Here is an 18,487-nt window from a genome sequence, read left to right on the forward strand (position 1 = left end):
GCGCTTGTGTCCTTCTGAATTATCCTCATCATCCTTTCAGCTTTCTTTGCTGTCTGATTCAAGATATCCAGGCTCATCGTATACCTTCCCCAGGCCAGACCTAGAATCAGCCATCTCCCTAAAGAGTCTTGATTCCTTTTAGTGGAACATGATATTTAGAAGCCAAAATCTGGGTGCTAGATGTGCTCATTGTTTCTGAGGAAGCTGACGCACGAGTCTCACTTCCATTGTCCCCCAGCTCCTCAGACCTCAGGCAGGGACAGTGAGAATCACTGGGACCAGGTACAAATGGTTTATTTTTCTATAAAGAGCAAAGTACAAAGAGGCAGGGGAGGGCAGCTGGGCCTTAAGGGGCTGCAGTGGGCAGGCCCCAGACCCCGGTGGAGGCCTGAGGAGGCCCCGGCAGCTGCGCTAGGAATAAATAGGCATCCAAGATATGGCCAGTCAGGGGTCTCCAGCGAGGTGGTGGAAAAGGAACCCTGGAGGTGAGGCGGGACCCCAGGACGGTTGGTGGAGTCACACGAAGCCAGGCTTCATGGAGGAGCGGCGGCAGTTGGGGCAGCTTCTTGTCCCGTTGTTCTGCAGGCACCTTGAGAGGCAAAGGGCTCTGTTTACTCAGAGTCTGTCTTTTCAACCTGGGCCCAGCCTCTCTCTCCTCCCCTCTCCTCTGCAGGGAGAGCCTGGGCCTGGCATCAGGAGGTGGGGATGGAGGCCTGTACCTGCCACAGCCCTGAAGCCAGTCTGGCCCTGGTGTCTGAATCCCTCGACCTTCAAAAGGCCTCTCTGAATTCTCTTTGGGGAGACTAATCGTAAGAATGGCCATCTCATAGGGCTGCTGGGAGGATTCAGTAAGTTAATATATGGGAAGCTCTAAGGACATGCTTGGGATACAGAAAGCACTATGTAAGTGTCTCTGTTCGTATTGCTATTGTGATCTAGGCCCCAGAGCACCCAAAGAGGCCCATGTGCCCCTGCCCTGGCCAGCTGGAGCCCTCACCGGAGGTGGAAGATGTGGGAACAAGGCAGGGCCTGCAGCCGGCTGTTTTTCTCGCCTATGGACTCCCCACACAGGCCGCAGTAGAGCTCGGTCTCCTCTACACACTCGTGGAAGCGCACGACGTGGGCACGTAGCTCCCGCTGCAGCCCCTTGCTGCGGTAGATGCTCTCGCTCAAACAGTGCAGCTTCAGCTGGCTCAGCTGGGCCAGCGAAGAGGAGAGAGGGGGAACGGGAGGGTGGGCGGAGAGGATGAGACCAAGTCAGCACTGGTGAGCCGTGGTCCCGCGTCCCTCCTTAGCCCAGCCCAAGAAGATGTCCCTGCTGGGTCACTGGGTCACTGGGCCATCAGTTTACAGGGCATCCAGTCCTGGCTGCTTTCCTGCCTTGCTGACGAACCTAGGAAAAACATCCTGCCCTCTCTTGGACTTGGTTTCCCTTCATGCAGAATGAGGGGGTGGGTGAGGTCATTGGTCTCCATCCATAGAACCAGCTAGGGACCCCATGTTTTTGAAGAGTTTTATTAACCAAACCTGCTGCATTCACTCCATAATAATTAATTCGTGTTCTTGTTTTCATTAATTAAATACACACATCAGCATTTCTGATCAGCCTAAGATACATGGGTAAACCCGAGTGGCTCTAATCCAGCCAAAGGCACTTGTAGTTGGCATTTCAGTTGGACTGTGCACCCAATCCCAGAGAAATGCACATTTTCTGGAAGACTTTGAGAAACACTGAGGCTGTTTTCAACATTTAAAGGTTCAGATACGCTTATTAAAAGTGAAGAGGCCACACATCTGTGAAGTGAAGATGGGCCATTTACCAGGTAACGGGCCTTGAATACCCTCTGAGCCTCACTTTCCTCATCTGTGAAATGGGTCCTGCTGTACCCACCTTGCCGAGGGACAGTGAGGACTGGAAGTGGTACCCACAAGAGGCCTGTGGTGCCTGCCCATCTCTCAGTGAGTGGGAGCCCACTGTTAGGAGTTTTAGTGACCATCAGGAAGCCTCTGAGGAATTCTGATATCCTCTGGGCTGTAGAATTCTTGCCCTGCCCTCTGAAGCACTCTCTGGGTAGAAGAGAAACGGCTGGGATCTGGGAATGGCTGGGGGCCACTCCTGGAGATCAGGTAGGGCTCAGGGCACAAGTGGGCTCAGGGGGTCCTTCCCCACCTGCCTAAGATCCCACCTTGGGCTCTTGACTCTAGACCCAGGAGACGGAATCAGGTCTGACCTTGTTCCCCACCTCTTCAGCCAGGTCCTGGGCTCTCTCGATGGCATCCAGAGCCTGCAAGGTGAGCACAGGCCAGGGCTGTGGACAGATCTGTCTGACAGAGGCCTCGTCTTATGGGAAAGGAGAGGGTAGGAAGAGGTCGGCGTAAGGAGGGTGTCACGGCTGGGCAGTAGCCCTGTGTGTGAAGGTAGCGGAAGGAGACTGGCCATGGGCAAGTGGACTCCTGCCTGAGCTTACTCAGATACAGAAAAGAAGAATATTCATGTCTTGAGGGGTGTTGTGACATCATGGGAGGCATTTAAGGCCTCGACTTATAGGAAAGGATTGGGTAGGGAGAGGTCGGCGTAAGGAGGGTGTCACGGCTGGGCAGTAGCCCTGTGTGTGAAGGTAGCGGAAGGAGACTGGCCATGGGCAAGTGGACTCCTGCCTGAGCTTACTCAGATACAGAAAAGAAGAATATTCATGTCTTGAGGGGTGTTGTGACATCATGGGAGGCATTTAAATAATCCTGAGTTCAAACCCCAGCTTGTCCCCTTAATTGGCTGTGTGACTGGGAAAGTCATGGGCCTTCTCTGAGCCTGGAAAATGACTTGGAATGTCCTAGCCTCATGAGATTGGGGTGAGGTTGATATTAGACAATGTGTTTGAAAGAGTCCCACCCAGGACCAGCCCTACAGATTGTTGGCTGACCTACTGACCCCATATGGGAGCCCTGGGGAGAGCTGGGGCTGTAGGACAGGGCCCAACCTTACCTTGTCCAGCGCCTTCCTGGCCACCCAGCATTTGGCCACCCCCAGCAGCACCTGCACTTGCCCTAGGCGGTTTCCGATCTCAGTCATGATGCTCATGGCAGAGTCGTACCTGGGGAAGGCTGTCTGCACAGCCGATTGGGGGTGGGGTCAGGCTGAGCCAGGCCTGAACCCCCATACCACCCTGCATCCTGGTGACCTCACCTCTAGGTCCCCACGGCTACGGTGGATGTCGGCAAAGCAGAGCAGGCAGAGTGCCTGTAGTGGCCGGTCCCCATGCTGCAGTGCAATCTTCATAGACTCCTGCGAGGGAGGCCGGTCACTCGGGCCTGCTCATCTGCCCCCCACCACTGGGACACCCTCGCCCAGGGGGCCCCTCAGACAGGCAGCCCAGGGATCACCAACATCCTCAGAGCCCAAAACCAATCATGGTGCTCAGGCCCCACGCACCAAACCAGTGAGGCCTCACAGCATCCAGCAAAGTGGAAACTGAGGCTCAGAGAACAGAAGTGACTCCATCAAGGGCACCTGACTAGTTGGGATTTGAGGCCAGGTCAGTGACACTTCCTGCTTAAAGTGCCCCACAGAGGGTAGGGGGATGGTGGACAGAGGGCAGCCTCCCCTCCCCTAGAATGGACCAGAAGGGAGTGAGAAACATGCATCCTTCAGGGGTTTAGCTATAGAGAAGCTGGGCCGGGGTCAAGCCTTGGGGTCTCGGCAGGCTGATTTGGAAGGAAGAGGCTCTTCTGCCCTGGGTACCAGACCACCACCTACCCCCTTTCCCTGCTGCCCCACCTCACAACACTCCATGGCACTGCCCAGGTGGCCCAGCAGACGATATGCCACAGCCATGTGGTACTGGCTCATGGCCCGGTACTTGAGGCTCCAGCCTTTGCCATAGTCGTTGACGAGCTCTGCGGCCTTGCAGGGGAAGAACAGGGCTTTCTCGTAGTCCTGCAGGGACACAGAGGGGGAGTGGGGTGGGAGGGGGCACACTGAGTGGCAGGAGCTGCCCCTCAGTCAAGGGCTCCAGGTGTTGGCTCCAGCAGCCAGGGGCCCATAGACCCCACTGGGTGTTCACTCATTCATTCATTCATTCATTCTGGAATCCAGGAAAAGTGATCCAAGCAGAAGTAGCCAGTGCAAAGGTGTGGGCTCCATGAACACAAGGGTTTTCATCTGGTTTGCTGATGTTTGATAATATCTCACGGCTCAATTCTTGGCTCTTAGTATATGCACAATAAATATTTGTTGAATGCATGAATGGAAAGGCAAGAAAATACAGTTGGCTTCTCTTCTCACTCAGTCCAGTTTGGGCCTCTCAGCTTCAGAGACTCACAGATGGGTGGGGGTAGGAGGGATACCAGAGCCCCACTCAGCGCCTCCTGGAACCAGCAGCAGCTGCCCCTGGAAGGCTCCGTGACTGATTGCCAGAGCAGTGGGCTCAAAAGATCAGGATAGACTCACCGAGGCAATGAAATCATTCTCTCATCCTTTCTTTCTCCTCAAACCTCCAAACGCCCTTTCTACCTAATCTCGCCTCACACTCCATTGGGAAAACAGAAGAAAATCAGAGAGGAGATCCATTATCCAGCTGATCCCTCAGGTCCAGCCCTCTGCTCCCCTCCTCCCCGCTCCCTGCCACCTCCAGAGGGGAGGAGGGCTCCCTGCTCCTGCCAAGTGCGAGCCCTTCCTCCGGCTCAGGAGCGAACCCTCCCACCCCTTCTCCAGTCTCATTCTACGAAATCGTTCCTATCAGCATTTCTCATCTCATTTAAAATATAAAACAAAACTCAAAATCAATCTTCTTTTGACCTCATGTCTTCTTCAGCTACAGCCCGTTTCTGTTCTTTCTCGTAGAAAACCTATCTGATCTTTGACTGGATATCTACCAAGCGTCTCTGAGTTAATATGACCAGAAGAGAATTCTCAATATCCCCAATAAAAAACTGTTCCTAACAAATTTCTCATGTACTTTCTAATTTGAAGCCATGAAAATGTTCGACAATTTCAAAAAAACCCCTTATATTTGGCCCATGGCAGATGTTACTACATAGTGGCATATATTATAAAGACAAAAGAATAGCAAAGAAATCTCAAGCTTCCTTCAGTTGTCTTTTTTCTTCTCTTTTTTTGTTTTCTAAAATTTTACAGTGACTTTATTTATTTATCTATCTATTTATTTATTTATCCATCTATTTATTTATTTATTTATCTATCTATTTATTTATTTATTTTTAATTGAAGAAATGATTTAAATCTCCCCGTTCCCGTCTATCTCCCCCTTCCCCCCTCCTCCCTACTCTCTGGCGTCTTTTTTTTTTTTTTTTTTCAGCAATATTGGTGTTGTCTTTTGAAAGTATTTTATATATTTTGTAGGACAAAGTAAATATTTGATTATGTTGTTAGAAACCAAGATTTTCAGTCTAAGAGTTTAAGATAAATTAAGGAAAATCCTGAAACATTAGATTTGAATTGGAAATATCAGTATAAACATCGGTTGTCCTGGCAACTGAAAAGATTTAGAAGTGACGACAACTCAGTAGCAATGAGGTCCCCGAGAGCCACATTTTGTCTTTAGATACAATTTCCTACTAATAAGAACCCGTAGAAATGGCTAAGTCCAGGTCTGGGGCAGAGAATACACAAAATGAGCCCCAGATAGTTTACTGGTCCAGAAAGCAAATACTTTCAAGGATTAAGTAAACTTATCAAAAGGACAATGGAGCCATATTGCAGGGAATCTCATTGACTACAGTTAAAATAATATGAGCATCAAAAACAACAATAATTGCAATTGACTGAAGAATACTGAATATAAAAAAAACCCCACCATGATTTCATAAGGATACTGCAAAGAGAGGAAGCAAAACAAACCAATAAGTGTGACACCGAAGGCAGCTATTATATCAACTCCTTATTCTAAGGAGTGGTAATTAAAGGAAAGGGAAAAAGTATTTATTCTGCCTTCCCTTTACGAACTGTACCTCAGAGTAATCAACTTGCCCCAATTGATGAAGGAAAGTTCTTCTGCATAGAAAAATCCCAGCTAATAATTGTAGCAGGAATAAAAACCTGGAAATGGCCACTTCATTAGAATTGGGATGAAAGAATCGATCCAGCCAACAAATATCAATAGATGCTAAAACCATTACAGAAAATGTTACTGCAAAATCGAATAGTCACAGGATGCCAAAGTGTCACCCTACGAGTTATCCCGATGGTCCTGAAAGGAAAAACGTAAACCCTATAAACAGAGGGATCAAGTTGTCACTCCCTCAGTCACCCAATATGATACAATATGAAGAATGCAGCATTACTTATACAGTATTCTTACCAAAAAAACGTGTGACCCAAATCCAACCAAGTCATTTAAGTTCCGGTTCAAAGGGAGTAAAAGAGATAAAGGAACAAGTTACACGATTCCTTGAGGAAGCGAAGAGACAATGAGATGGAAGATTCTACAAGACAGTTAATTTGGCTTCTTCAATAAATCATGGAGAATAAAAGCGGAGGGTAGGAAGTTTTTACCAAAAGAGACTTAAGAGTCATAATAACCACTGCAGTGTGTGGTTCTTGTTTGTGTTTCAGTTTAAAGAAACAGAGGGTAAAGGTGGATTTTCAGCAAAAGTAGAGAAATTTAAGAGAGAATTGTTCATTATGGTGTGTGTGATAATAGCATAGTGATTATATAAAAAAATTGTCCTTATATAAGAAAATGTCCCTTTTTTTCTACCCCAGAGATGCATACTGCACTACTTCAGGGGACGATATCATGATGCCTATAATTTTATATCACAATAATTCAGTTTAAAATACACAAATCACATATGGCAAAATATTAATCATTATTAAATCTAAGTGGTGGGTATATAAAGATTCATTATATTATTTTCTTTATTTTCTCACGTGGTTAATTTTCTTCATGATAAAAAAGGTTTGAAAACACCACTCACTCTTCCTCTCGAATCCCATTGCATCTCACTGAATGGCTCCCCCGTCCGTCTAGTTGCTACAAACACCCTATCTCTGATCCATCAGCATCTACACACTCATTTACCACTGTATTTATTAAGCATCGATTATGTGGTAGGCATAAACATCTGTCGTGGGCCAATCACAGCCTGGATGCCTAGAGGAAGGAGAACAGATGCTCAGGACCACAAACCTGTGGGCCCATCGGTTTGTTCGCCACCTGCCTTCTCTCCTCACCCTTACCTCTCTGACCCCACCACCTTGTATCTCCTTGTCCCGTGCCTGCCGCAGCCACGCTGGCCTCCGTCCTTCCCGGAGCATGCCAGGTACGCTCCCCCCAGGCAGAGCTTTGCTTTAGCTCTTCTTGCTTTTTCACTCTTTGCCAAATTTCTGCATGGCTCACCCTCTCATCTCCTTCAGGGCATCAGACAGCACCTCTGAGAGACCTTCCAGCACCCTGTTTGAAATTGCAACGCCCCCTCCTCAGCACTCCCCATCTCCCTTTCCCTGCTTTCCGTTCTCCGAAGCACTTTCTGGCATGCTATATACTGGACTTACTCACGGTGTTTATTGCCTTTCTCCCCCAAATAGAAGGTAAGCTTCATGAGGCCAGGGATTTTGCTGTTGTTCTCATTGCTACACCCAAGGCCAACAGTACCCGGAGTACAGTCAATGCTTAATAAATATTTGATGACTAAATCCTTACAACCATGCTGTACGGTGGGTCCTATTCTCCCTAGTTATACAGATATACCTACCCAGGTTCAGAGAGGAGAGGTGACGTGTCCAAGATCACACAAGCACATGGCACTGCAGGTTCATGGCCTGTCCTCGCCCAGGAGCCTCCCATTTCCCAAGACAGACCAAGGTTTGAATTCTGGCTCTGCCCTTCCTGACCCACTCTTTACCCGTCTGGGTAAGTGTTTTCCCTCCAGAACCATCCGCCTCATCCCTACCTAAACGGGAGGACTAAATAAGGCCATGCAACAGGGAGCAGGGCTCACAAGAGGCTCTCAGGGAGGCTGAGCCCACCTACACCCTCCACCTGGGGCCCGGACCCACCTTGACCTGGGCATAGAAGCTGCCCAGGCTGCAGCAGACGCGGCACTCGAGCATGGCGTCGTCATTGTTGTGGGCGTAGCGCAGGGCCTTCTCGAAGCTCTCCAGGGCCTTCTGGAAGAGGCTGAGGCCCAGGAAGGCATTGCCCATGCTCAGGCTGACCTGGCCTCCAAGCTGGGCACCTGCCCTGGTGCAAGGCAGTCCGAGGCAGGTCTTGCAGTAGGAGATGGTCTTGTGAAACTCACACAGCTTCTCGTTGCTGCGCGCCAGGTTCAGGTAGCTCTCCAGGAGGAAGTTGGCATCCTCCAGCTCTCGAGCTGTGTCGATCTGCACCACAGCAAACTGCCCACAGGGGTGGTGGGCAGGAGGCTGTCAACTTAGACCCGGACCTGAGTCTCCCTCCACCCCTCCAAGACTCACATGACAAAGCTTCAGACCCAGAACTTTCGCACGCAATCACAGACTAGAAGCTTCAGCCCTGGAGCCTCCATCTCCCAAGCTCAGATCCAGAGCTTTCATTTTCTCCACCCCAGCCCAGATCTGCAGTCTCCACCCCCACCCACTCCCAGCCTCAAACCTAGAGCGAGTGCCCCCACCCCAGGCTCAGCCTCAGAACCCCAAACACGAAGGCTGGAACCTAGACTCTGAGACTGGCCTCGAGATCTCCAAACCCCAAAGCTGAGAAACTCAGTCTGAGTCTCACACACCAAAGTCCAAGGCCACAGGCCCAAGTCCGAAGCTGAGACCCAGCATCGAAGACCCGGGGCCTTAGTCGTGGATTCAGGGCCTCGGTCCTGCACTACTAGCTTGTGGGACACAGAGGAGCCTGAGGGGCCCAGAGGGAGGCCCGGAAGCCTGGGAGAACTCCAGCCCTGGCCCCACCCTCCCACGCCAGCCACTGGGCACTCCCACCTTCAGCATCTCCTTGTAGCGGCCCATCTCTGAGTGGGCCGTGACCAGGCAGCCCAGCACACGAAAGCGCCCCACGAGGTCTGAGCTCTTCTCCAGCACCTTCATCCACACCTGCAGAGCCTTCTCTGTCTGGTTAGACTGGTACAGTTGGAGCCCCTTCTCAATCTGCTGCTTCGTCTGGTCCTGCCCCATCTTCCCAGAGCCCGCACCCCACACGGACAGACCCTGGTGGCTCTGTGCCTCTAGGCACTCATGGCGGGGGACACACTGTGCCAGCTGCCGCTGAGCCCTGGGAAGGAAGGCAGCGGCGGGCAGGAGCCGAGCAGGGCCTGATGGAAAGCGGGTGCCACCTTGGGAACAAAGTTGGTTCAGCCCTTGTCTGCAGCTGTCCCTGCCAGTTGGGGCCACGTGGCCGCTGAGGAATGTCAGCCGCAAGGTCACGCGGGCCTCTGCTGCATCCACCCCCTAAGCTGGGAGGTGGCTTCCTGGGGATGCAGGAACTCTGCCCCCTGGGCATCCCCTCGGGCATCTCTCCAACACCTCTAATGCTGGCCCTGACCCTCCGGGCAGGGCAGGCCCTCCTGCAGCCTTGCCAAGGAGCCGCCTCCAGGGGTAGGCTAAGAGCTGGGAGGAACAGGGGTGGCTGGGCATGCAGGCGTCAGGGAGGCGGGGGCAGTGCCCAGCCCTGCGCCCTGCTTCTTTCCATCACTGCCTTCCCCAATCGCCCCGCCCCCGACCCACCCTCCCTCAGGCTTTGTTCCTATGATTTCCTGGGCACCAAGTTGACTTACCCACGCACATGCCCACATCTGACACCCTAACTTATAGTGTGACCCACTATGGACAAGTCACTTGCCTCTCTGGGCCTCGGTTTCCTCATCTGTAAGATGAGGGTAACAATAGGCTGATAAACCCTAACTTACATGGTCATTCGGAGGCTGCATAAACGTCGTAACAGCGTGGACCATGGACCAAGACCAAGTTGACTTACCCATGCACATGCCCACATCTGACACCCTAACTCATAGTGTGACCCACTATGGACAAGTCACTTGCCTCTCTGGGCCTCGGTTTCCTCATCTGTAAGATGAGGGTAACAATAGGCTGATAAACCCTAACTTACATGGTCATTCGGAGGCTGCATAAACGTCGTAACAGCGTGGACCATGGACCAAGGCTGGCAGAGTGTGAATTCTGACTCTGCCATTCATTCGCTGTGTGGGCAGCGTGACTTCAGGAAAGAGAGAAATGGCATCTACCTCACTGGATCGTTAGGAGAGCTAAATGACATACTAGTTGACACGGACTTAAGAACAGTGCCTGGCACACAGGAAACACTGTGTGTGTTGACAAGCAAGAGGTCGCCCTGAGCTGTGTCTGCTCCATGGCAAACCAACCACCAGGGACGGAAGTTGGCCCTCGAAGGTTAAAAAGTGTCCTTATTCCAATCCCAGCCCCAGTTTGAAAGGGTCCCTAATAATGAGATTTAATTCCAGATATTGTGGAACAGGGCAAAGTCTTATGCAGGGAGCAGATGCTTGAAATATTGGGGCTCCTGGGGTTGAGAGGCCCTAGGTAATGGGCCTCTGTCAACCTGCCAGCTCATCTCCTCCCATTTTACTCCTCCCTCTCTGCAAACCAGTCTCCTTCTTGCCCCAGGGCAAAGTTCATTCTTTTAGAACAGACAGTGGTTTTTAGTATATTCACAAATTTGTGCATCGATCATTACTAATTCCGGAACATTTTCATCACCCCAAAAAGAAGCCCTGAATTCATCAGTAGTCACTTCCCATTTCTCCCATGTTATGGGCTGAATCCTGTGGCCCCCATTCATATGTTGATGTCTTAACCCCCAGTACATCATGTGACTTGCTTGGAGACACTGTCTTTAAAGAGGTAAAGTGAGGTCACTGGAATGGGTCCTAATTGGATATGACTAGTGTCATAAGAAATTAGGACACAGACACACAGAGGAAAGACCATGTGAAGACAAGGGGAAAAATACAGCCATCTACGAGCCAAGGAGAGAGGCCTCCGAATGAAACCAACCCTTCCCATAAATACCTCGATCTCTTTCTGGCCTCCACAACTGTGAGAAAACAAATTTCTGTTGTTTAAGCCCCCAGCCTGTGGTGCTTTGCTGTGTATGGCAGCCTGAGTAGACTAATGCACCTCGTGATCGCAGCCTACCTTCTAAGGGCTGGTCTATTCTGGACATTTCATATAAATGGAGTCATATAACATGTGGCCTTTTGTGACTGGTTGCTTTCACTTAGCATCATGTTTTCAAGGTTTATCCATATTACAGCATGAATCGGTACTTCGTTCCCTCTAATGGCTGCATAGTATTCATTGTATGGCTATATCATTTTGTTTATCCATCCATTCATCAGTGGATGGACATTTGGGTTCTTTCACTTTTGGGCTATGATGAATAATGATGCTATAATCATTCATGGACGAGTTTCCATGTGGACATGTGTTCATTTTTCTTGGAATTGAAATATGTACCTAGGAGTGGAGTTGCTGAGTCATGTAGTAAATCTGTGTCCAGCTTTTCAGGACTTGGTCGCAATCTATTCGCCTCAGGGCCTTTGCACCTCTTCATCCCTCTCTTCCTTTTCCCGCAACAATCTGGGGTCAAGTCCTAATTTGAGTAAATCAGTTTATACTCTCAGAGAATTATATTCCATTCTGATGCAATATTTACCTCCATAGTGTTACATTTGTTGATGAGGTTATTTGCTTAATGTCTGCTTCCCCCATTCAAATGTGTAGGCAAGGACTTTGTCTCATTCATCGATTGTATTCTCAGAGCAAAACTTGGCACAGTGGCCACTCAATAAATATGTTGAATGAATGAATGGGGAAACAGGGGAGGGATGAAAGTTTAATTTTGAAATTTACAGTAACTGCTGCAGACTTAGCCCGCCTGCCATGCCGGGCCCCATGCCTAGGAAACTGAGCACAGGGAGAGATGACTTGTTTACTGTGAGCCAGATGGGTTCAGAGAGGGGCAATCTGAGGGAGGGGGGGCGTGCATGGCCAGCTCAGGGGCCCATGCCCCAGGGTTATGGCTCAGCAGAGGTAGAGGGGATATAGGAGTGGGCCTATGAAACTAGACGAAGGCACCAGGACTTCTCAGGGGGAAGTGCACTTGAACCTGGAGCACGGAGAGCTGGAGAGCTGGGAAATGGAGGATGAGAGGGAGGTACTGTGGCCAGTCGGTGAGCCACTGGCACAAGAGAGTTGGCTAGGATCTTCCTCTCATCTGGGAGGTGGGTCCTGGGTTGAAGTTAACCTCCAGAGGGGAAGGAAGCTGGGCCCATGGGAAAAATGCCAGAGAGCCAGCAGATTCTCTCCCATTCAGTAATCCAGATGCAAGTTCACCTTGAGTCTTTGGCAGGAAGGAAAGAAGATGAGCGGCCTGCAGCGTACCCTAAAAGAGTCTGGGACCACAGCCTTTCAAGCACCTGGGAACTCAAGTGATCTCAAAACTTGAAAACTTGACAGGAGAAAGGCTTCCTCCACCTCAGAGTCAGCTGTCTGCTGAATATTGCACACAGTTAGGGCAAGGTCATGCTCATTTAGGGGAAGGGCTGTGGTTTGTCTTTATACCACTAGCACCTGCACAGCCCTTGGCGAAGTGAGAGGAGACCAACAGAAGAATGATAACAATGAACACTGCCTGAGCTAAGCATTTCCTCCAGTGTACAGAAAGAAACGGAGGCACGAGACGTACCACGGTGCCAGAGACCACACTGCTAGAGACAGAGCACAGACTGGCCCCCAAACAGTGTGATTCTGGGGGGGTCCCTCTCTGAACCAGGATACTGTCCCAGGAGGAGAGGGAAAGGGAGAAAAGTGAGGGGGAATTGGACACATTTTCAGGAATCATGATCTTTACCTGACACACAACTCACTGGGAACATATTGAAGCCCCTGGCACGGGTGGGCAGAATAAGTGTATACAAAGGAGACAGTGGACAAAGTTAAGCCTTGCTCACTAACGCCCAGCAAGAAAGGTGGACAAGAGGACCCCGGAAGTCAGGAGGACAAGCCATAAAATACAAGGGTCTTTTCTGGGCCACATAACCTTACAGGGACAGCAGGGCCCGGGGGCACCTGCTATGTCAGGTACCAGCTATGTGCCTCACATTCTAGATCCCTGTTTTGTAGAATATTAAGTTTGGGCCTGAAACAGGGGTCACGATCTGGCATGCGAGGGCTGAAGGTTTCTCGGTTGGCTACGTTTGTTATCTAGAGATTTCATATAAAAACCTGCATTTCCTGCTTCTCGTGGAGACTGAAACCCAAGCAACACCGGCCTGTGATTCTGTGTCGACCAGTCAAACGGAAGGTGTCTGGCCCCGAGAGACCAAAAACGCCCCACCCCTCCCTATTCTTGCCTTGACAATGAAGCCAGGTGTCACCTGCCATCTTAGATTGGCTTCCTTTCACACACCTGCATCACCTGCCTGGCCTCTGCAGACACCTGCATTTGCAACTTCTGCTCCAGGAGCACGGTAAATGTAACTGGAGGGGATCCTGGTAATCACCACAACTAGTGATTACCGGGATCCTTGGGAAGTCTGTCCCTCTTGAGGAATTTGTTTTGCTAGTTGTAAATGGGGTATCACCTCTCTGGTAAGGTAGGTTTCTGTGAAAACTAAAGGAGAGGATAAGAACTTGCTTATAAACACTGAACTAGTGTGTCCCTCTCATGGACCTCCCGAACCTTCCTTGAATTGTTTGTTTATAATAAATGGGAAAAAAACCGAAACCAAAACAAAACAAAAAAACCAGGAAATAACCTACGTCCACTAGGAGAGTGATTGAGAAACCATGAAATGCTATATAGCCTCTCAACACGAAAGTTGTGGATACTGGTACATGGACCCAGTGGAGGGGCACTCAAGACACAGCAACCGAAACAATGCAAGCTGCAGAACATTCTGTATGTGATGGCATGATCTCACTTTTTTAAACAAAAATTACATGTGTACATATTTTTGTATACAGGGGAAATTTCTGGAAGCATACCCACCCCATCTGAGGACGTTATCGATGGCCTGTGGGATGAGAAAACGTGCACTTATAACTTTTATGTACTTAGGGTTGTTAGCAACTTCAACAAGCGCTCACCAGGGCAGCACGGTGCCAAGTGTTTGGGACAATCTCTTAACTTCCTAACTCTACTGGGTGGGCGTTTTCTTTTCCATTTGACAGATGAGGAATCTGAGGCTGAGAGAACCAAGTCACTTGCCCAAGGTCACACAGTTGGTATTACATCAAATTAAGAGACTCCTAAACACAAGCTTTTCTGAGGCCTCCTCTATAACAATGTGAATGTTCTGCATTAAAAAAAATACCCTCAAACCTTAAAATGATGTTTTAAAATCGCTGTTGTGTCACATAAACCTCAGGCTCTGGGCACATTTTAGGGGTGACTGGGTCAGTGGCACTCTCAGGGCTGGAGGGTCACGGGTAGGTTCCCCCCTTCCTCAGGGGCCTTCCTTTTCAAAGGGGTGCTCTGCAGCTAAGCATCCCGCAAACAGGAGCTGGCACCAACTTCCTTGAGCCCCTGGTGAACTGCTTCAGTTGTATGAGCAGGATTCCTGTAAAGTGGCTCCAAGAAACTTGGCTGTCATTCGTTTCACAGCCACTGAGGGTTTATGAAGAATCTGGGTACTGGCTGGTAGCTAACCACCTATAAACCAGGTATGAAAATAAATTATTCTCTTTCTTCTGGAATGAATGGAAATTTCTAAATAAAACTCTAAGGTAGTATGTGGTGGGGGAGCGGGGAGAAAACTCTTGGATAAAAGCAGTTGTCATCTTTGGTACTTGTTCATTTAGTCACTCACTGTTTCCTGAATACTTATTATCCGCCAGCCCGGGGGACCAGTAAGGAATAAGACATGGTCTTATGACATACCATCTTAGAAGCAGATTTTCAACCAGAGCACCCAGGGTCCACCACAGACACTCCCGAGTATGCTCTATAGGACTTTTGGTCAGGCTGACCTGGGTTCAGCTCCAGCTCTCCTACCTATAGTCATGCGACAGAGGAACTGCAGCTTCTCTGTGCCTCAGTCTCTCCACCTTCCTATGCTGTCAGTTGCTGGTGGAATAGCGTAGTGGCTGTGATTCATAAATGGTAGTTATTTTGTATTCCTAAAAGCAGTTAACTGTCTAGAACAGTCCTGACCACTGTATCTGTGATGATGAAAATGTCCTGTCCAATACAGTAGCCACTAGTCACATGTGGCTTCACTGTGAAATTGAGTAATGAAATTTCATTCAATAGCTACAGTGGCTAGTGAGTAATCATACCGGACAATGCAGGCAGGTCTAGAAGACTGCCAGACCCAGGGTGAGGGAGACGATGCAGCAGGTCCGCAGGGGCTGGAAGAAGTGGAAGGGACAGGGTGGCTGCAGAAACATGGCTGGATTGCAAGAAGACAAGCTCAGGAGGGCTAGGAATGGCAGGAGCAGGTGGTGCAAGGTTAGTGCTGAGTTGTTTTCAAGGAGCGGGAGGAAAGGAAAGCATGCCTCAGGAGGTAGGTTAAGAAAGCCAGACACACAGCGGCACATACTGTATGACTACATTTACATGACATGTCCAGAATAAGCAAATCTGTAATAGAGCAGAAAGATTAGTGGCTGCCAGGGCTGGGGATGGCGGTGAAGGGGCAAGGGGAGTGACTGCTAATGAGAACAGGATTTCTTTGGGGTGGGGTGGGGGGGTGGGGGGAATGATGAAAATATTCTAAAATTAGACTGTGGTGATGGTTGCACAAAGCTAAAAACCAATGACTTGCATGCTTTAAATGGGTGAATTTATAGTGTGAATTATCTCCCTCGAGTGGTTTAAAAACACCAAAACCTCAGGCCTCAGGTCAGTGGGACCCCCACAGAGGGGTGGGGATAGAGGCAGGGTCCAAGTCTTGACTGAAGAGTGTCAGGATGGGCCTCTCCAGTTGAAATGTGTTCAATTTCCCATCCCAAGACTTTGACTTTGATTTAAAAAACAAGAGCCCTCCCTATAGCTGGAGCCTTTACCAGTAAAGAGAAAGTCAATGTATGCAAAAGGAATTAAACACCAACTGGTGGGGGCAGGAAAGGACTTCTGAGAGAAGAAAATGCTTAAAAAAAAGAAGAAAATGCAAGAAGCCTTCCCTTCGGGCAGGGCTACATTATCAGACATTACTTTGACATTCCCAAGGTGAAGGGACAAACCTGGTCCTCATTTCCTTCCCAACGGCTGTTCTTCACCAGGGACTGAGATGCTTGGGCGGGCACAGCATGTACACAACCGGGAGCGTTGAGGAAGCTGTGTGCTGACCGAGAAAGGCAGTGCCGAGGCCGTCTCTGCAGCGTGCCAGGAGTGGGCAGAAATTAGGTAGAGGAATCTACTCAAGTAAAAGGTGACTGAACGTGTTTTTCAAAGGAATAGTTTAATTAAGACACAGCCAATATGATTATAAAGATACACGAGTCTAAGTTTTAAAAGCCTGAAAACAGTACTTTTGGCATATTCCCTTGTGTAAAATTTAAAGAAACAACAGCCTTTAAGTTTGATGTTAAATTGGAAGATGTTCAAGTTGTACTTAACATTTATTTTTACATCGAGTTGTCTCAGGAACACAGGAGTTCTAAGGCAAAGACTTAGAGAAGATCTAGATCACCCTGATCTTGAGTCAGAAAAACCTGTGCTGACGTGGAGGTGTAATGAACACAGAGTATAGTCAATAACACTGTAATAACTTTTGTATGGTGTAAAAAGGTAACCATACTCACGGCGATCACTTTGTAATGTATCTAAGCATCAAATCACTGTTGTACACCTGAAACTAACATACTGGCACTCAATTATACTTCAATTAAAAGAGAAAATCAAGACAGGAGAGAACTTCAGGTTCAATCACCCCCTAATTGTAAACAAGTCTGGGAAGGGAGTCCACAGAAAAAGCCCGACTCTCCATCCTCACCCGAACTCCCTAAGTGTGAAATGCAGACCTGCAATGGCGTGTAATGGACACACACGCGCACACACACACACACACAGAATGGTTATGTAGCTTGATGTGTATTTTAAAACATATAATTAGGATGCTGAAATTGGGATTTCACACATACTAATAGAACAAGGCGAAGTTGAAAAGGTGTATTTCAAATTGCTTTAAAACATTAGGTGACGGTTGTACAACACGGTGAATGTACTGAATATCACTGAAAAATGGTTAAAGTGGAAATTTTTATGGTGTGTGTGTGTTAAAAGAATGAAAAAAATTAAACAGGTCAATAGTTGTGGTGGTAGCGGGTCTCGGGAAGACTCACGTGGCAGGCGTGCTGTCTGGGAAGCTGTCCTCACAGGACGTGCCCCACAGGAGCACGCTATTGGGAAGCACTGAGTCACCAATGAACCCCCCTAGACACCAAGACAGCTGCTCTGAGGAGGGCAAAGCCATAATGACTCACCACCTGAGGGAGCCACGCTTGTAGGGTCCCCCAAGTTCCTTTCACTAGAGCACAGGGGACACTGTGCAACCATGTGCGGTGAGACCGCACAGGTTAACTAAAGCACATTGATTTGCTTTTATTGAGGTACTTCTCCTCAGCCATGGTTGAGAGGGCTCGGGAGTCAGGCAGATTTGGTTTGGTTATCGGTGCGTGCCACTTTCTAGTAGGCAACCCAATTTCTTTTAACCTTGGTTTGCTCATCTGCAAATGGGGATGGGAACAAGGACGCTATAAAGACTGGAACATGTAATGTATATCAAGCGTTTCTCACAGCACCTGGACTGTGCTCAACAAACATCAGCTCAGATAATTTCTTCATGTTAATACAAAGTTTTGGTTTTTAGTTGAATACTTTGAATGAATACAAATGAGGCGGCAACATCCCCAAGTTTATCTGTGTTCGGAACCCTTACCTGATGGAACATTTGATGGCCAGTCCTCAGGGCAACCGCCACTAGGAAATGCTCCTCCAGACACAGCCCACAGAGGGGACTCTGAGAAGGCTGACTGGCTGCCCACAGGCCTTGTGCTGGCTGCGTGCCTCCAGACAGGCACCAGCTTTCCAAGGGCTGGCCTCCCGGAGGAGCGACGGTGGCAGTGGCAGCAAAGGAGCAGGTAAGGAGCAGACAAGCTTATACATTTGGCCAGAGGGCCTGAGACTCCCTGCCCAGTGGCTGAGCCTGGCATTCACAGAGGATCGAGGCCACGCAGGTATAGGGCCCCACTTGAAGAGTGATCTAGAATTACTGGAGAGTAAACCCAAGGAACCTCTGAAACGGCCTTCTGTGACACTGTTCTGAGGTGAGAATAAGGGGGAAAGGAGCTGGACCACTTTGGGCTAGAACAGTAAAGGCCTGGAGAGGAAGCGTCCCAGGTCCTGTGCTGGTCGGCCGCCTCCCTGGGCACAGGACTCCGCAGCCCATGGAAAGGACTTGCACTCACAGGTTTGGGCCAATTCGCAGAGCAGCAGCCACTGCTGAGAATGGAAGCACAAAAATAAGGCGGCCAAAAAAGTTTTAAGGTGCTGCCATATCA

General features: G+C 49.2%; 1 protein-coding gene across 1 annotated transcript; it reads right to left on the reverse strand.

The window, feature by feature from the left end:
• Positions 1-286: 286 nt before the first annotated feature.
• RAPSN (receptor associated protein of the synapse) lies at positions 287-9,435 on the reverse strand. Its single transcript, XM_006908110.2, has 8 exons — positions 8,927-9,435; positions 8,018-8,356; positions 3,776-3,934; positions 3,185-3,283; positions 2,984-3,106; positions 2,232-2,285; positions 998-1,197; positions 287-589 (listed from the first exon to the last, which is right to left on the reverse strand). Exons 1-8 carry the CDS (start codon positions 9,116-9,118, stop codon positions 517-519), a joined length of 1,239 nt encoding a protein of 412 aa, XP_006908172.1. The 5' UTR covers positions 9,119-9,435; the 3' UTR covers positions 287-516.
• Between the last annotated feature and the right edge of the window lie 9,052 nt (positions 9,436-18,487).

Source organism: Pteropus alecto, unplaced genomic scaffold (genome assembly GCF_000325575.1).
Source record: "Pteropus alecto unplaced genomic scaffold, ASM32557v1 scaffold71, whole genome shotgun sequence".
Classification (NCBI taxonomy): Eukaryota; Metazoa; Chordata; class Mammalia; order Chiroptera; family Pteropodidae; genus Pteropus; species Pteropus alecto.